This window comes from Ranitomeya variabilis, chromosome 2 (assembly GCF_051348905.1).
Source record: "Ranitomeya variabilis isolate aRanVar5 chromosome 2, aRanVar5.hap1, whole genome shotgun sequence".
NCBI classification, from domain to species: domain Eukaryota; kingdom Metazoa; phylum Chordata; class Amphibia; order Anura; family Dendrobatidae; genus Ranitomeya; species Ranitomeya variabilis.
The window spans coordinates 249,078,794-249,099,013 of NC_135233.1; the positions used below are offsets into that span (position 1 = coordinate 249,078,794).

The 20,220-nt window shown below is 44.3% G+C and overlaps 1 protein-coding gene across 1 annotated transcript; it reads right to left on the reverse strand.

Annotated features, from left to right (window-relative positions):
- Positions 1 to 3,347: 3,347 nt before the first annotated feature.
- DOLPP1 (dolichyldiphosphatase 1) lies at positions 3,348 to 20,014 on the reverse strand. The gene is made up of 8 exons (XM_077284524.1): positions 19,783 to 20,014; positions 16,264 to 16,364; positions 16,102 to 16,186; positions 14,474 to 14,573; positions 14,106 to 14,204; positions 13,899 to 14,027; positions 6,476 to 6,565; positions 3,348 to 5,381 (listed from the first exon to the last, which is right to left on the reverse strand). The coding sequence occupies exons 1-8, from the start codon at positions 19,856 to 19,858 to the stop codon at positions 5,345 to 5,347; spliced, it is 717 nt and encodes a 238-aa protein (XP_077140639.1). The 5' UTR covers positions 19,859 to 20,014; the 3' UTR covers positions 3,348 to 5,344.
- Positions 20,015 to 20,220: the final 206 nt, after the last annotated feature.

The window sequence follows — 20,220 nt, forward strand, 5'->3', positions numbered from 1 at the left end:
GGTTACACACTATAAAGATGGTTACTTTGCCGAGATTCCTATACCTATTTAGATCACTCCCTGTTGCGGTCCCTTTGAAATGTCTCCGAGAGATCCAGTCAATTATTTCCAAATTTATATGGAATGGAAAGAGACCCCGTATCAAACAAAACATAATGTGTTTACACAGAAAGTATGGAGGCATGTCACTGCCTACTCTCTTGACATATTTCAAAGCAGCCCAAATAGCTCAATTGTCCAAACTTTCTCCTAATAGTAATACTCCCAGGTGGGTGCAATTGGAATCCTACTTTTTGCAACCATATTCTCTTTGTGGCCTCTTGTGGTCTACGGTGAGACTCCCGCCGGACATTCAGGTCACAGCTCCCTTTTCCGCCCTCTCTCTGATCATATGGAGAAAGGAGAGATTTAAGCATAATCTTCAATCCAAGTCTTCACCCCTTACATCATTGTTTCGAAATCCTATGTTTCAGCCGGGGTTGGAGCCTGCACTGTTCTCCTGGTGGATCGGGAAGGGGATCACCATGCTAAAACACCTCTGCTCCCCTTTCAATATTTTACTCACTAAGCAAGAATTTATACAATGTCATGACCCTCCGACTGGAGAGGCTATGCGCATCAACCAAGTTTTTCACTTTGCCAGACAGTTTCTGTCACGTAGAGCCCCCTTTCGGCTCACTGGTTTTGAGCAAAGGTATTCTGGAAACCCTATGGGTAATGGGATAATCTCGCTAATATATTCCACGATGAATGTCGCTCATACATCAGGGAAACTAAACTATATGCTACAATGGGAGAATGATTTGGAGCTCGTCTTGCCTCTGGAGACGTGGCATAAATGCAGTGAAACCCTGTCTAGAGGCAGCCATCAAACATCTCTGACAGAAACATCACTTAAGGTGTTACATAGGGCATACTATGTTCCAACCAAATTGCATGCCATTTATCCGCACATCTCTAAGGATTGCTTTAGGGGCTGTAATATCCCTGGGGATATGCTCCACATTTGGTGGAAATGTCCGATCGTTGAGAAATTATGGCAAGAAGTTAATTCAATTATTAACCAATTATTTGGTAAACCAATTCCCATGGACCCCACAGTATTCCTATTGGGTAAGATGCAACATGGATTCTCGAAGCACCTTCAGAGATTAGCGAATACATTGTGCATGGCAGCTAAAATTCATATAGCTTCTAAATGGAGAACTCAGACGCTGTCCATTTCGATGGTGAGAGACAGAATGAATGAAATTTTAATGTGCGAGAGAATCCAAGCAACTAGGTGTGATGACCTGAGTGCCTTTTTTCGGATCTGGAACCCTTGGCTCGATCTTGACTCCAGCTCCCCCCTGACTCGGACCCTCCTACTGTCCCCATGAATTTCTTACATCTAATGTCTGTAAAGCTCATTAACATAACTAGTATGTTGCGACGAATCAGCACTCGCTTAATTATCAGCGCTCGATGCCGTGACATGTTGGAGTACCCCCCATATCTGGTAAAACGAAGTGGTGTTATTCCCCTTGTTGTTCCTATCCCTAGTCTGTCCTGTCTTGTCTTTCTTGTTTGGTTTATATGATTGACCTTTATGGATATGGTTACTTTTATATTTCTGTCAAGATACTCTGCAAATAACTATGTCCTCTTTACATGGAAGGTCGTTTTTGTTATATACTGTTACGAAAACTTTAAATAAACATATTGAAACTAAAAGGTAAAAGTTATAAGACCATCTCCAAGCAGCTTGATGTTCCTGTGACTACAGTTGCACATATTATTCAGAAATGCAAGATCCATGAGACTGTAGCCAACATCCCTGGACGTGGCCGCAGGAAGAAAATTGATGACAAATCAAAGAGACGGATAATACGAATGGTAAGGCTATGTGCACACGTTGCGGATTGGTGTGCGGATTTTTCCGCACTGTTTTAGCAAAATCCGCAGGTAAACCGCACTGTGGATTACATGCAGATTTACCACGGTATTTGTGCAATTCCTATTGAGGAGCAGGTGTAAACCACTGCAGAATCCGCACAAAGACTTGATATGCTGCGGAAAAAACACTGCTGCGTTTCCGCAGCATGTGCACTGCGGATTTTGTTTTCCATACGTTTAAATGGTACTGTACAACGCATGGAAAACAGCTGCAGATCCGCAGCATCAAATCCGCAGCAAAATCTGCAACGTGTGCACATAGCCTAACAAAAGAGCCCAGAAAAACTTCTAAACAGATTAAAAGTGAACTTCAAGCTCAAGGAACATCAGTGTCAGATCGCACCATCCGTCCTTGTATGAGTCAAAGTTGACTTCATGGAAGACGATCAAGGAGGACACCATTGTTGAAAAAATAATCATAAAAAAAACAGACTGGAATTTGCCAAACTACATGTTGACAAGCCACAAAGCTTCTGGGAGATTGTCCTATGGACAGATGAGACAAAAATGGAACTTTTTTTGGCAAGGCACATCAGCTCTATGTTCACAGATGGAAAAACGAAGCATATCAAGAAAAGAACAATGTCCCTACTGTGAAACATGGAGGAGGCTCTGTTATGATCTGGGGGCTGCTTTGTTGCATCTGGCACAAGTTGTCTAGAATCTGTGCAGGGTACAATGAAATCTCAAGACTATCAAGGGATTCTAGAGAGAAATGTGCTGCCCAGTGTCAGAAAGCTTGGTCTCAGTCGCAGGTCATGGGTCTTGCAACAGGATAATGACCCAAATCACACAGCTAAAAACACCGAAGAATGGCTAAGAGGAAAACATTGGACTATTCTGAAGTGGCCTTCTATGAGCCCTGACCTAAATCCTATTGAGCATCTTTGGAAAGAGCTGAAACATGGCGTCTGGAAAAGGCAACCTTCAAACACGAGACAACTGGAGCAGTTTGCTCTTGAGGAGTGGGCCAAAATACCTGTCGAGAGGTGCAGAAGTCTCATTGGCAGTTACAGGAATCGTTTGATTGCAGTGATTGCCTCAAAAGGTTGTGCAACAAAATATTAAGCTAAGGGAACCATCATTTCTGTCCAGGCCTATTTCATGAGGGTTTTTTGGTTTTTTTTATTCTGTGGAAGCATGGTTGAAAAGCAATGTCTGACTTTCACTTGTTCATTTTTATAGATTTTTTACTTTTGTCAGATTCAAGCTATTTCTGTGACCATTGTGGGTTTTTCTGTCATTAAACGAGGGGTACCAACAACTTTGATCATGTGTGTATTTTCCCCAGTTATGGTTGCACTCTCTAAAAATGTAAATGTACCCTACAAAATTGCCCCCGTTCCAATATGAATTTGCCACATTTGAAACATCGGCAGGAGAAAAAAAAAATAAACACCGCACACATGCACTAGAAATGCAGACTTTTTGCATAATTTTTATTTTAAAATAAAAATGTCATGACTCAATTCATTAGACTCACAGAACAAAACAAACGAGTGACGCGTTTGTGCCAGGAGCCGTTGGTCAGTCGCCATGACATGGGGTCACTGCATGGATATCTGTGCCATGGAGCTGAAGAAATAAACTGATGCTCCCATCTCATGGTAAAGGGATTGTCCAAGACTGCCCAGAGACAGCGCCCCCTCTGGTCCATAGGCTGTGCATGGTATTGCAGCAAATAAATGCACTGCCAGACAGACTCTGAGAAAGTGAGAGACACTTGATCATACATTTGCCAAGTCAACCATAAAGTTTATACCTGGACAACCCCTTTAACAGATGTGCATATTTTTTTTTTATTTTTTATTTTTTTTTTGGGGGGGGGGTGAGCTTTAACAGCCGCCTGTGCAGTTCCTGTTCTCTGCCGTTCGATCACTCGGCATCGGTCCACACGGGACATATAGACGATGATGGCAGACGTCCGAATCAGCCCGCCGTAAGCCCTTTCCACATGGACAGATAATTCTGCTGTAGCTGACATGTATACAGATAGTAATGCTCATTCACACTGGCAGATACAGGGGGTGCGGATTCACTCGCGGACAATTCAGAATTGGGGAAAGATGGTCACCTCTGATAATCGGCCATTGGTGTTACTCCTAGTGTAGGGCACGAGGGTTGGAAAAGATCATATGAGACTTAACCCATTCGCATCCATATAAGAACGGGCGCAGGAGCTGGGCCTGCACCGATACCTTGCAGATGGCGGCTGCCATCTCGTAGAAGAAACAGTGAGATTTGTCATGAAGACTAAACACGGCTCCATTCTGTCAACTAAAAATGGCCCAAAATAAAACTCCATTGAAGCCATTTTAAGGAACCCAGAATTTTTTTTTTTGAGGGACCGATACCAGCCCATAGACAAGAGTGGTGCCCTTTCTTTAGATGACTGCATGCTTCCTGACCTATACATTAGAAAAATCGCTTAAAAGGTAATTCCTTAAGCATGGCTCCAAGGGTGCGGCTTTATTTTAACCCATGCGAGTTGCAGGACGAACCGCATGGGAAGATACAAAGTGATTCAGCTCCTCATTTACTGTAAGAAACATCCTCTCCACGGAGTAAAACAAGGAACAAAGTAGATTAAAAAAAGGAAAACTAAAAAAAAAAATTCCGCTATCACAATTTTCACGCAAACAATTAAAAAATATATATCACTAGTGTTAAAAGGGTAATTTATAGTCCTTAAATCGAAGAAAAAAAAAAAAAAACCTTGTTCAAAAGTGCAACAGGAATTGCTTTAAGCCCTCCAGCCGTCAATCATCGATAGGCACCTCGGGAGCATAGCTGAAGCCCATGGGGGTGAGCAGCGGGGCGCGGAATTATTAAATCGGCAACCAAAGCTTTTAGTCTGTTGAAGCACTTTGGGTCCATTGTCTACAGGGACTAAAAGTCAGTCCCAAAGCCTCTCTCGCCCCCTATATAAAATGGGAAGAAAAAAAAAATCTGCCCCCGTTTACAGAATCTTCCACCCTATACTTATTAGTCCCAAAGCATTTTATATAAAATATATATAAATAAATAAAAGGTGGATGCTCATGCAATAAAAAGGGCTCGGATTTGATAGAATTATGAATTTCCTTTGATCATCAGGGAGAAAAATAAAAAAGGGGGACACCCTTAGCTCTTGCAAGTTTCCGTCAATCCGTCTCGGAGAGGCACCGTTGGACGGCGTGTGTGGGTCAGCCCGATCCTGACATGCAGAGGGCGGCCGCTGGCAAGACAGGCATGTAAACCGAGTAAAAGGCCTCTCGCTCGCTTTTTTTTTTTTTTCCCGCATTTTTTTTTGGTCCGTCCGTTATAAATGTTCTTCAGTGCGCCACGGGCTGTACCGGCTTCAGTTCCTTGCCAGAATATTATGGATCCTGCCGCCGTCATCCCCCAAACCAGTCTGCTTGGCTGAGATTCACTGAAGCTTGGTACCGAGTTTGCGCTGTCTGCTCCTGGACAAGGCAGAAAGAATAATAATAAAAGAAAAAGTTTAAAAGAATATTTACTGTAAGTTACCTAACTGTGCAATCAATGAGCAATGGAGGGAGGGGGTACAGACTATTTTTTTGCATCACGACTGCTGCATTCATTTCATACTATGTCTTTACATTCAGAGGGCTGGTATTCTGGTTCACAGCTCCAAATCCCACCACCCAAAAAGCTTGGGCCGCTGCAATTTCTGCACTGAAAGGTCAATGGCGCCGATGACCCAGCATCTACACATACCCGCAGGCACACGCACGATACCTGCCGGCCGTGCACGTAGATGGCTAATACATCAATTTGGGCCGCTCGTTGTTGCCCTCCTTGGAGCTTCAAGCACTTATTAAATCCCTCCCAAGGTATTCAGACATAGCCTCCCGCCATGACAGCATGCTGCCCAGTAAACTCCAGTGGAACCCATGATACCAGGTGCAGAAGTGAAGACCAAGCTAGATGCTGGAACAGATTGCTCACCTTTAAATGCCTGATTATTGCAGAATGTCTACAGAAAAAAAAATTATAGATCGCAAGCGACAGGAAGAGATGAAGCGATAAAATGAAGGATGCTCGCGAGCGGTGCCGATCCGGTGCTCTCCGCTAGTACAGTAAGCAATGACATTGTGCATTTGAGGCCTGTGATTGGCCGCAGAGGTCAGGTGACTGATGGGGAACATCGCCCATAGCACGTCTGACGACATCCCCTTCCAGTGGCCTGCCCGAGCAACCAGTGCCGAGTTCATAGCGGCTAGAGCGAGCCAGCAACATTAATGACTTAAAACCTTCTCTGTCGTTTGTAACTTTTTTTTTTTTTTTTTAGACAATCCCTGTAAAAATGATAGGTGTATTTAAGAGAGGCCATCAAGGTTAGAAAGGCCCCACCGCCAATCATCAGCCCCGCACAGTGCCACATCCTCCGCATACTTTACAGTGACTTCTACAGAGCTGACAACAACTAGAAAGCGATAGTCATTCTGGGAGCTGTCGTTTTACAGCAGCTGGAAAGTGACCAGATGGAGATCCCGTGCCACCAGCTTCAAAGAAACGCCACCCTTGGCATAGTTACCTGGCTTCTGATCGAGTGACTGTGTATTCAAACCACAAGATGTTGGGAATTAGACTGGTGTCACGGATAAGAAAAAATTCGGAAATTGGCCTAAAAGAAAAAAAAAAGAAAAAGTAGTAAAATTATATATATATATATATATATATATATATATATATATATATATATATATATATATATATATATATATATATATATATATATATATATATATATATATACATATACATACATATACATACACACACATACATACATACACACTATGTACCAAATTATTATGCAAATAACATTTTTCTCTGATTTTCCTAAATGGTCAGTCTAATAAAGTCATCACCTGTTAGAGTATACATCAAATTTTATTGAAGAAACCTCCCAATGTTAAGATCTCCAAAATGAATAAAAACTCAAAATGCACTGTTCCAAATTATTAGGCACAGTAGAATTTCTAAACATTTAATATGTCTTAAAGAACTGAAAATGCTCATTTGTGGAATTTGCAGCATTAGGAGGTCACATTCACTGAACAAAAAAGGCTATTTAACTCTAAAACACCCTAACAGGCCAAGTTACATGTTAACATAGGACTCCTTCTCTGATATCACCTTCACAATTCTTGAATCCATTGAACTTGTGAGTTTTTGGAGAGTTTCTGCTTGTATTTCTTTGCATGATGTCAGAATAGCCTCCCAGAGCTGCTGTTTTGATGTGAACTGCCTCCCACCCTCATAGATCTTTTGCTTGATGATACTCCAAAGGTTCTCTATAGGGTTGAGGCCAGGGGAAGATGGTGGCCACACCATGAGTTTATCCCCTTTTATGCCCATAGCGGCCAATGACTCAGAGGTATTCTTTGCAGCATGAGATGGTGCATTGTCATGCATGAAGATGATTTTGCTCCTGAAGGCACATTTCTGCTTTTTAGCCCATGGAGGAAAGTTGACAGTCAGAAACTCTATGTACTTTGCAGAGGTCATTTTCACACCTTCAGGAGCCTTAAAGTTCCCTACCAGCTTTTTCCCCCATGATTCCAGCCCAAAACATGACTCCTCAACCTCCTTGCTGATGTCGCAGCCTTGTTGGGACATGGTGGCCATCCACCAACCATCTACTCCATCCATCTGGACCATCCAGGGTTGCTCGACACTCATCAATAAACAAGACTGTTTGAAAATTAGACTTCATGTATGTCTGGACCAACTGCAACCGTTTCTGCTTGTGAACACTGTTTAGGGGCAGGGTGGATAAAAATCAATGTTTTTTTAAAAAAATCAAAAAAATCGGATTTTTTTGATTTAAATCGGATTTTTTTCAATAAACTGCTTTTTGAGGAAAATATTTTACCATCCAAAGGTTCTTCCATCATGAGATAAAGCTGAGTTGTTTAACTCAGTAGAATAAAGGCTGTATATGTGTAACATTCACAATGCCATGCTCTTCGAGAGGTTTCTGTAGGATGCTGACTATCCAACAAGTTTGGGCATGTCAACTGAATGGAAAAAGAAACTAAACCAAAAGTGAAACCAAGCTAGAAGTGTGGAATTAAAGAGGCAGTATGAACAAAATGTGGAGGCTATTAATAGTTTATACAATTAAGACATGCTGCTTTTAAACACCTACCTATTGCCATATAGTAAAACAAAAAAGATTTTTACTTACTTTGGGGTCCCCCCCTCACCCTGGCGTTAGATCTTTGCCCCTAGTTTCGTCCGTGTAACTATGGGCGCACATGCGCACTGCTCTCACTTCTCATTTTAATCGTGATTTATATTAAAAAAAACCTTTTGATTTAAATCAGTGATTTAAATCATGATTAAAATCATGATTTAAATCGATCCGATTTAAATAGAAAAAAATCTTTTGATTTAAATCGTGATTTAAATCATGATTTAAATCGGCGTGATTTAAATCAATCCACCCTGTTTAGGGGTGGCTGAATAGTAGGTTTATGAACCACAGCAAGCCTTTGAAGCATCCTACACCTTGAGGTTCGAGGGACTCCAGAGGCACCAGCAGCTTCAAATAACTGTTTGCTGCTTTGTAATGGCTTTTTAGCAACTGCATCATTTTTGAGTAGTTTTCCTTCAATTAGAATCAACTTAGAAAACTAATTATCACGTGTTTAAGATTGATTTCAGCGATCCATTGAGCCCTGAGAGACAATACCATCCATGAGTTTATTTGAAAAACAAAACAATTAAATCTTTATGACCCTTAAGTCCAATTTGCATAATAATTTGGAACACAGTGTATATATATATATATATATATATACACTCACCGGCCACTTTATTAGGTACACCATGCTAGTAACGGGTTGGACCCCCTTTTGACTTCAGAACTGCCTCAATTCTTTGTGGCATAGATTCAACAAGGTGCTGGAAGCATTCCTCAGAGATTTTGGTCCATATTGACATGATGGCATCACACAGTTGCCGCAGATTTGTCGGCTGCACATCCCAAAGATGCTCCATACAAGGCAGGATGGATCCATGCTTTCATGTTGTTTACGCCAAATTCTGACCCTACCATCCGAATGTCGCAGCAGAAATCGAGACTCATCAGACCAAGCAAAGTTTTTCCAATCTTCTACTGTCCAATTTCGATGAGCTTGTACAAATTGTAGCCTCAGTTTCCTGTTCTTAGCTGAAAGGAGTGGTACCCGGTGTGGTCTTCTGCTGCTGTAGCCCATCTGCCTCAAAGTTCAACGCACTGTGCGTTCAGAGATGCTCTTAGGCCTACCTTGGTTGTAACGGGTGGCGATTTGAGTCACTGTTGCCTTTCTATCAGCTCGAACCAGTCTGCCCATTCTCCTCTGACCTCTGGCATCAACAAGGCATTTCCGTTCACAGAACTGCCGCTCACTGTTTTTTTTTTCTTTTTCGGACCATTCTCTGTAAACCCTAGAGATGGTTGTGCGTGAAAATCCCAGTAGATCAGCAGTTTCTGAAATACTCAGACCAGCCCTTCTGGCACCAACAACACGGGACCATGCCACGTTCAAAGGCACTCAAATCACCTTTCTTCCCCATACTGATGCTCGGTTTGAACTGCAGGAGATTGTCTTGACCATGTCTACATGCCTAAATGCACTGAGTTGCCGCCATGTGATTGGCTGATTAGAAATTAAGTGTTAACAAGAAGTTGGACAGGTGTACCTAATAAAGTGGCCGGTGAGTGTATATTGGAAAAAAAGAAGGAACAGCACAAAGTCTATACTTATCTTCGGGTGCAAAGCCCAAGCAACCCGTCCCTTGGTTGCTCTCAGTCCATATAAATTACAAAAACGGGCAGCACTCCATATTCAAAGGAAAAACAGCAGGTCTTTATTGAGCCCACATCTCCACGCAACGTTTCGGCTCTGACTGAGCCTTTCTCAAGCCTTGAGAAAGGCTCAGTCAGAGCCGAAATGTTGCGCGGAGATGTGGGCTCAATAAAGATCTGCTGTTTTTCCTTTGAATATGGAGTGCTGCCCGTTTTTGTAATATATATATATATATATATATTATATATATATATATATATATATATATTTTTTATATATATATATATTTTTTATATATATATATATATATATATATATATATATATATATATATATATATATATATATATATATATATATATATATATATATACATATACACACATACATACATACACACACACACACACATATAAAGATGGCAGTGAAATGAAAGACATCAGGGTAGGGGGCCGAAAAGTAACAAAGCCTCTACTACAATAGTGCCCTCCATTAATCTAGTGCAATTTGTTAGCGCAAGTGTTAATGGTGGTATTTTGGGGAGCGCAAGTCTATATGTGCACAATACACAGAGGAATGTGATTGGGACTATGTCACATGAACCAGGGTCCTGTGTCTTCTCATCTTGATCCCCTGTTCCTCCTCACAGTACAATCATGGGTTTGATTCAGTTACCCCACCGGACTCATGGGCTTTGTATGGGGCGGCACCAGTCATGCAGGTCCACAGGAAAGTATTTACTGCATCATTGCAGGTGTCTATAGGGGGCTGGCTGACTGGTTTAAACAAATAGTTAAGCCAGCCTCCTTCTGTACCAGCCAATGCAAAGACCGAGAATGGGCCTGCCTGCTTGGTTCATATCAATAGTTAAAACAGACCCCATTTGTATTACCCAATGCAAAGACGGAATTTAACCCCTTTCTGTCATTGGACGTACTATTCCGTCCATGTGGGGTGGGCCCTACTTCCCAAGGACGGAATAGTACGTCCAGCGCGATCAGCCGCGCTCACGGGGGAAGCACGGCCGATCGCAGCCGGGTGTCAGCTGACTATCGCAGCTGACATCCGGCACATTAACCCCCGGCACACTGCGATAAAACATGATCACAGTGTTCCGGCGGTACAGGGAAGCATCGCGCAGGGAGGGGGCTCCCTGCGTGCTTCCCTGAGACGATCGGTACAAGGCGATGTGCTCACCTTGTACCGAGTGTCTCCTCCTTGCAGGCCCCCGATCCAAAATGGCCGCGGGGCTGCATCCGGGTCCTGCAGGGAGGTGGCTTCACAGCGCCTGCTCAGAGCAGGCGCCGGGAAGCCTGGAGCTGTGCACTTCAGATCGCCAATCTGACGCAGTGCACAGCAAAGTGTCAGATCGGCGATCTGTCACTTTACTGTGATGCCCCCCCCTGGGGCAAAGTAAAAATAAAAAAAAATTTACGTGTAAAAAAAAAAAAAAAAAAAAAAAAAATCCTAAATAAATAATAATAAAAAAATATATATATTGTTCCAATAAATACATTCCTTTAGCTAAATAATAATAATAAAAAATAATAAAAGTACACATATTTAGTATCGCCCCATCCGTAACGACCCGACCTATAAAACTGTCCCACTAGTTAACCCCTTCAGTGAACACCGTAAAAAAAAAATAAAAAACCGGGGCAAAAAACAACGCTTTATTATCATACCGCTGAACAAAAAGTGGAATAACATGCGATCAAAAAGACGGAAATAAATAACCATGGTACCGCTGAAAACGCCATCTTGTCCTGCAAAAAACGAGCTGCCATACAGCATCATCAGCAGAAAAATATAAAAGTTATAGTCCTCAGTATAAAGCGATGCAAAAATTATTATTTTTTCTATAAAATAGTTTTTATCGTATAAAAGCACCAAAACATTAAAAAAATGATATAAATGAGGTATCGCTGTAATCGTACTGACCCGAAGAATAAAACTGCTTTATCCATTTTACCAAACGCGGAACGGTATAAACACCCCCCAAAAAGAAATTAATGAATAGCTGGTTTTTTGTCATTCTGCCTCACAAAAATCGGAATAAAAAGCAATCAAAAAATGTCACGTGCCCGAAAATGTTACCAATCAAAGCGTCAATTCGTCCCGCAAAAAACAAGACCTCACATGACTCTGTGGACCAAAATATGGAAAAATTATAGCACTCAAAATGTGGTAACGCAAAAAACATTTTGCAATAAAAAGCATCTTTTAGTGTGTGACGGCTGCCAATCAAAAATCCGCTAGAAAACACCCCTTCATCACCCCCTTAGTTACGAAAAATTAAAAAATTTAAAAAATGTATTTATTTCCATTTTCCCATTAGGGTTAGGGCTACAGTTAGGGTTAGGGTTGGGATTACATTTACAGTTGGGAATAGGGTTGGGATTAGGGTTAGGGGTGTGTCAGGGTTACAGTTGAGATTAGGGTTAGGGGTGTGTTTGGATTAGGGTTTCAGTTATAATTGGGGGGCTTCCACTGTTTAGGCACATCAGGGGCTCTCCAAATGCGACATTGCGTCCGATCTCAATTCCAGCCAATTCTGCATTGAAAAAGTAAAACAGTGCTCCTTCCCTTCCGAGCTCTCCTGTGCGCACAAACAGGGGTTTACCCCAACATATGGGGTATCAGCTTACTTGGGACAACAACTCTTGGGGTCCAATTTCTCCTGTTAGCATTGGGAAAATACAAAACTGGGGGCTAAAAAATAATTTGTGTGTAAAAAAAAAATATTTTTTATTTTCACGGCTCTGCGTTATAAACTGTAGTGAAACACTTGGGGGTTCAAAGTTCTCACAACACATCTAGATAAGTTCCTTTGGGGGTCTAGTTTCCAATATGGGGTTCACTTGTGGGGTGTTTCTACGGTTTAGGTACATTAGGGGCTCTGCAAATGCAACGTGACGCCTGCAGACCATTCCATCTAAGTCTACATTCCAAATGGCGCTCCTTCCCTTCTGAGCTCTCCCATGCGCCCAAACGGTGGTTCCCCCCCACATATGGGGTACCAGCGTACTCAGGACAAATTGGACAACAACTTTTGGGGTCCAATTTCTCCTGTTACCCTTGGGAAAATACAAAATTGGGGGCTAAAAAATAATTTTTGTGGGGGAAAAAAAGAATTTTTATTTTCACGGCTCTGCGTTATAAACTGTAGTGAAACACTTGGGGGTTCAAAGCTCTCACAACACATCTAGATGAGTTCCTTAGGGGGGTCTACTTTCCAAAATGGTGTCACTTGTGGGGGGTTTCTATGTTTAGGCACATCAGGGGCTCTCCAAACGCAACATGGCGTCCCATCTCAATTCCAGTCAATTTTGCATTGAAAAGTCAAATGGCGCTCCTTCCCTTCCGAGCTCTGCCATGCGCGCAAACAGTGGTTTACCCCCACATATGGGGTATCGGCGCACTCAGGACAAATTGTACAACAACTGTTGGGGTCCATTTTCTCCTGTTACCCTTGGTAAAATAAAACAAATTGGAGCTGAAGTAAATTTTTTGTGTAAAAAAGTTAAAATGTTCATTTTTATTTAAACATTCCAAAAATTCCTGTGAAACACCTGAAGGGTTAATAAACTTCTTGAATGTGGTTTTGAGCACCTTGAGGGGTGCAGTTTTTAGAATGGTGTCACACTTGGGTATTTTCCATCATATAGACCCCTCAAAATGACTTCAAATGAGATGTGGTCCTTAAAAAAAAATGGTGTTGTAAAAATGAGAAATTGCTGGTCAACTTTTAACCCTTACAACTCCCTAATAAAAAAAAAATTTTGGTTCCAAAATTGTGCTGATGTAAAGTAGACTTGTGGGAATGTTACTTATTAAGCATTTTGTGTGACATATCTCTGTGATTTAATTGTGTAAAAATTCAAAGTTGAAAAATTGCAAAATTTTTGCCAAATTCCGTTTTTTTTCCCACAAATAAACGCAGGTAATATCAAAGAAATTTTACCACTATCATGAAGTACAATATGTCACGAGAAAACAGTGTCAGAATCACCGGGATCCATTGAAGCGTTCCAGAGTTATAACCTCATAAAGGGACAGTGGTCAGAATTGTAAAAATTGGCCCGGTCATTAACGTGCAAACCACCCTTGGGGGTGAAGGGGTTTAAAAAAAAAACAAACAAAAAAAAAAACACTTACCAGGATGCAATTCTAGGGAACAAGGGGGTGAGAATCTCCTGGGTGATGCCGAACCAAATTATAGCCAAGATACTTCCTGCCACAGCTCCATACGTGACCTGGCTCCAGCTGTGATACACGAGATAGACTCTGCAGAAAGACCACAACCGTTACCGAACACTCAGAATATAGAGGGATATAGGACATTAGGACAGGCAGATCCCCTACCGGCTGTATGAGACCAGGGACGCCGCTGTTAGGAGGCACAGGGACAGGACATGGCGCCACAGCAAGTCCAGGAACCGTGCGTTGTTAGTCTGGTGCATCCTGGAGGAAAAAAGGCACAAAATGTAATCCGATGTGTTTAAAACTGCTTAACGGCCAAGTGTTGCTCGTCTCCAGAGAGAAAACTCCCAGACCTCAGAGAAGCTTGGAGCAGAGGTGATTCTACCAGGTCGTGGAAAAGTTGTCTTCTACAGAAAGTGTGACCTGCTCTCCGACTGGACCAGTGCCACACATACGACCAATTATACTAGTCACCAATCTCTGAGGTGGCCATGAACAGCCTGAGAGCCAAGCCATTAACAGTACCTCACCTTAAGTACAGGAAGAGGAAGGAGTATACCGAGAAGAACCACATGAACTGGGAATGACTAGAAGGCAAGCCGTACTCTGTGGTGACTGTCGTGTGCGTTCCTGAGAGAAGAGAAAAGCAAAATGATACACAAGAAAACAACATCAGACACTCAGCGACTCCAACCCTACAAACTGCACTGACCCCAGCCATGTAAACCCCAACCCTGCAAACCCCGCTTATCCCAGCCCTACAAACCCCACTGACCCCAACCCTGAAAACCCTGCTGACTACAAGCCAACAGACCCCAAACCATTCAAAACTCAACCCCGCTGACCCCAACCCTATAAACCCCAAACTTCCAAACCTTGTTGACCCCAACTCTACAAACCCCAAGCCTGCAAACCCCGCTGACCCCAACCCTACAAAACTCACTAACCTCAACCCCACTGACATCAAGCCTGCAAACCCCAACCCTGCAAACCCCGCTGACCCCAGCCATGCAAACCCCAACCCTTCAAATCCCCGATCCCAATCCTACAAACCCCAACCCTGCAAACCACGCTGACCCCAACCCTGCAAACCTCAACCTTGAAAACCCTGCTGACACCAAGCCAACAGACTTCAAACCTCAACCCCGCTGACCCCAACCCTATAAACCTCAACCCTGCAAACCCCGCTGACCCCAACCCTACTAAACCCACTAACCTCAACCCCACTGACATCAAGCCTGCAAACCCCAACCCTGAAAACCCCGCTGACCCCAGCCATGCAAACCCCAACCCTGCAAATCCCCCTGACCCCAACCCTACAAACCCAAACCCTGCCAATCCCACTGACCCCAAGCCTGCAAACCCTGCAATCATGATCTGTTCACATTTTAGCCTTTAACTTGAGATGATGCTGGGAATAATTAGCAACGCCCACCTCTGTACAGCCATATAGCGGGATGCATCGTTGATTGGCCACAATTTCAAAAAAAAAAAAAAAAAAAGGAATATGAAATAAATAGCCTGTACTGTACAACTATGATTTACACTAACTTATAGGGCTGCATAGGAGCCCTGTGCATACATAGGACATATGTCCTAGCATAAACACCAAACTTAGGGTTCAGATATTACACAGAGCCAAAACTAACTAACACTAATCCTCCTGACCCTATTTAATACACTGACCTCTACCTTACTAACCCAAATAACCTGAACAGCCCACAGTCCCTGACCTTACTAATTCTACTGACCTTACTATCTCTAATTACCCACTTAGTCTTACTTACACTATAACACTACTTACCTTGACTTACTTTCCCCAATAACACTGACCTTACTAATGATACCGACGACCCACCTTACCAACTCTAATATCTGTATTGATCCTGACCTTACTAATAATCACCCTCCTGACCAAGACATTACTAACACCATAATAACTCTGACCTATTTTCCGGCCACTTGGGGCCGTCCTGCACATTTGCTTTCCAGGGTCCCTGCTAGAAGCCTTCACCTCCAAGCTGCGCTCTACTGAATGTGACATAATGAGCAGCTCTGTGTATCCTGCCGGGCAGGAATGACGATGGGGTGCACAGTCTGATCCCCACGAACCGTGAGCAGCAGCCCCTTGCCCGGTCGCCTGCGCTCGCTCACTTACCTTCACATGGACGCGGCTCTCTTACTATATTCTTAATTAACCAGTTTACGCCTTCATTCATTACCAAACCCCCCAGGAAGGAAATCTGGAAAAGAGAGGAGACCGTGAGCCGGAATCTGACACCCTCTGATATAAGGTGTTGGGGGTATAATGGACGCTCACCGTGTGCAGTTCCCTCTTGAATATGATGAGAGTCACGAAACTGATGAGAATGACTACTGGTCCCAGGCTGAGGTAGGCCAAAAGCTGCCCGTAGACGTCTCCTGGATGACGAGGGACACAAAAATAAGAAAGCGGTGAGTAAATGGATTATGGTCCATCTATAGCAAAGGCAACTGACAGCAGAGGCACCTAACACAGGAAGGCTACTATACGAGAACAGGCGCAGATGGAAATGGAGCACAGGTACCAAGGGGGCAACAACTTTCCATGTTACTCTTATACACATGCAGACCATAGAGGGGGCTTCAATCATTCCCACCCTGATTGATCTAAATACATGGAATTTAACTGTATGTAATTATGCTATTTACCAACTCGGACCGGGAAAGGCCAATCTAATTAGGTGTAAGCCCAAAAATCGGAACACTGGGTGCAATTCACCTCTCAGTCAAATATTAGCCCCAGCCCGGCAGCTTGGGACGGCAACCCAGGAAGGGCCTAGCATCTCGGTACAGCGACCCGGGAATGGTCCCAGCCCAGGAAGGACTACAGCCTGGAAGCTCAGGTGGGTGACCCGGGAAGGGTCCCAGCCCAAGAAGGACTACAGCCTGGCAGCTCAGGTGGGTGACCCGGGAAGGGTCCCAGCCCAAGAAGGACTACAGCCTGGCAGCTCAGGTGGGTGACCCGGGAAGGGTCCCAGCCCAAGAAGGACTACAGCCTGGCAGCTTGGGTGGTTGACCCAGGAGGAGGTCCCAGCTCAGGACAGCAACCCAGGAAGGGCCCCAGCCCGGGAAGGACTCCAGCCTGGCAGCTTGGGTGGGTGACACGGGAGGAGGTCCCAGCTCGGGACGGCAACCAGGGAAAGGCCCACTTCTTGGCGACTTGATGTATCCCAATAGGGCAATAAACAAGTAATTGTACAAACCCATTGCCTATTGAAATGGTAACACCTGTCCCTCAGTCAGTCCACTATCCAGCAGGAAAGAGCGCCCCCTATAGGCTTGGTAAGAACATATCTGGGTAAATTACCAGCGTCATAGAAATGTGACTTATTTAGTTGCAGCCCAGAGGAACAACCTCATGAATAATTGAGTCTGTCAGTTTTGCTGAGCCATTAAAAACCACATGAAATATTCAGGGAAGGCTCATAGCGGAAGAATCCAGATGAGAGAAATGTGGCCACATACAGTCTGCGGAGGAAGCGGTCGCATCCAGCATTTAAGAAGGGGAGTTTCCTAGAAAACGGAAATTAGAAGGGGTTGTCCAGCTCATAAAAACACAATACATACATACATACATACGAGATACTAATATTTGTTTTAAGAAAGGTGCTGTCATCTTAAGATCTCAGCATCGGTCCTGGGAGCTTCACTTCTGATTAGGGTTCGACAATGGGGCCAATATTGTATGATAAGGGGGCTGGCCGACAGGATCCATTGAAGCTTCTCTAAGGGACAGATGCGGGGCTGGCTCACCTACTGAAATGCGAATTAGACAGCCCCCTTCCTTTGCGGAACCCATGTTAGAAGCAAAGCTGCCAAAGCCAGGACCGCCAACTCTCATAATACGTGTATATTAGTACAGTTCAATATGTATATCTGTATACTCCTTCTACAGAGAATCAGTATCTATAGGGGCTGCATTTAGCAATAGGGATGGTGACCTTATATTATACTAAATTGGGAGGATCTACAACATCAGACATTGCCCATGAGATGAGCAAGAACGGCGGCATGTGCATCTCAGACGACCCTTTATGGTACCGTTTTAGTGCATTTTGCGTCAAACATCACATATGAAGGTATCCATAGACTTACTGGTTTTTCCTCCTTTCCCCCCACTTGGTAGAGGAGTGGGATGGGGTTGGCTCTCTATCATAACTTGTGAGCAGCCGCACAGCCCAAACGGAAAACTGACCCGGGCAGCTGACTGATAAGACGTGACTCAGTTACCAGACTTTCCTTCTTGTGCTTTCAGATAGCCACCAAGAAAGGAACAGAGAACGTGATGACTCGCCCGAGCCTCGCCCTGTGTCGCCCCACACACAGGCGATAGATTTGCCATTCAAATCCCTGTGTCGTTTTAGAATGAGCTCTTCATCTACGGACCTGTGCCTGGGTCACATCAGTTCATGGCTGAGTTTAGGCATCGGATCAATATATACACACACTACCGTTTAGTATTTGCAGCTCCTGTGCAGATATATGAACCTTAGTAGTCGCTGACTACCAAACATGCACGTGTATAGTTTGATTTAGCAGTTAAAGGGTTATTCCCAGCAACATATGTCATGATGAGAGCTGAGCAAAAAGATTCACAGGACCCTGGAGCAGCAGCCCCGGACCAGAGTCCTGCCTCTATGCCTATAGGTGAGCAGAAGAAGCGGCGTACAAAGCAGTGCACAATCAGACGACACACAGGGCTTGGTTATCACTTGTAACCATAGAAACACATAAATCTGCATAGGAGCTGTGAACACAAAACAGTAGGATAGTTTTATTAGGATTGTTTACTGCGGGAAGACATTCTCTCTATGCAAAAAGCTGCAATACATAACGGGACGGGCCAGCTAAACTCACGCAGTCTTCCCAAAAATGTGTCCCCTTATAAATAGTACAGAGGATAACTTACTGATCGCCGGGACCTCCAGTGTTCCCGAGTAGTGGGCTTTACAGAGCATGTGCACTTCCTACTCCAGCGAGAGCCCCAAGCTAGGGACCACTGGGAGACTCTGAGTTACCCTATTGAAAGATGAGTTTCTGTCCATTTTATAGATACATAAGGAGCCATTTAAAATAAGGGGCCCCACAAATGCCAGTCAAGGGTCATGGCAAAGAGTAAATAAGAAGCCTTTATGGACGTGGCGGCAAGGGGGGATTCAGCAGACAACTGGCAGTCAGGGCATCCCATCAGTGGCTGGCGGTCATGGTCCTGGGGGGCCAACACACACATAGCCGTGATGGTGCCACTCACTCCAAGTAATCAGGTTACAGACAATTATGGGGCTAAACAGCAGCAATCAGGGGTTAGCTCCAGTTGCTGCCTTCAAATACACCCAGCACCAGAGCCCGTTCCATACACTGGCTACAAGACGATAAACTGCATCCTGTAACAGGAAGGGGTTAATAGCGCCACGGAACCAGAACTATAAACCATTTCGAGGAATTGTCAACAAAGACGAAAACAACGTCCCAGTCCGTACAGAAAGCATAATGTATACACATCCTGGCCAGCAACGTGTATACAGCACTGGAGTCACACTACACACTGAGGAAAACACAGTGGAAACCATCGTGTCCTCCATGACAGTCCACACACAGCAGGAACCTGCAGAAAGTGCGCCGCGCATGCGTACTGCCCCGCCACACTACTTGGCACCAGCCTCAGCAACACTGCGCCTGCGTACAACCCAGACAGTCCCGTACAGGGATCACAATATCGCCATTAAATCTTTCTTCAAACCAATCTCTATGAGCCGTGAGCGAGCGGAGGCGAGAAAGCGGGAAGAAAGTCATTTACCTGCAGGATACTCAACGTGCGTGAGGGAAACTGGGCGCCACTGAGCCGAGAGCGAGCACTGGTCACCGGTCGCCATCTTACCCGGATACCGGGCGTATGGGAGAAACGGTAGATGCTAAATCCCAGTGAGCAGAAAGGACCTGCGATGACGTCATGACCATGTGACCAGAATATGGGAGGGGTTATAGTACAGAATACAGGAAGTGAGGTCGGTGGAAAGGAAAGTGGCTGAATCTGATAGACGGGGCGCAGGCTGTGTGTGCTAGAGGGGGCCCGGGGCGCAGGCTGTGTGTGCTAGAGGGGGCCCAGGGGCTATGTGTAATAGAGGGGGCCCAGGCTGCATGTGCTAGAGGGGGCCCGGGGCGCAGGCTGTGTGTGCTAGAGGGGGCCCGGGGCGCAGGCTGCGTGTGCTAGAGGGGGCCCGGGGCGCAGGCTGTG

Bases quoted from the DNA above. Each gene is read 5' to 3' on its own strand.
- DOLPP1 (XM_077284524.1), bottom strand. From the start codon at position 19,858: ATGGCGACCGGTGACCAGTGCTCGCTCTCGGCTCAGTGGCGCCCAGTT. The intron at 14,574-16,101 runs GTAAGTGAGCGA...CTCTTCTCTCAG, and splicing joins AGAGCCGCGTCCATGTGAAG to GAACGCACACGACAGTCACC. The intron at 5,382-6,475 runs GTAACTATGCCA...TGCCTTGTCCAG, and splicing joins GTCACTCGATCAGAAGCCAG to GAGCAGACAGCGCAAACTCG.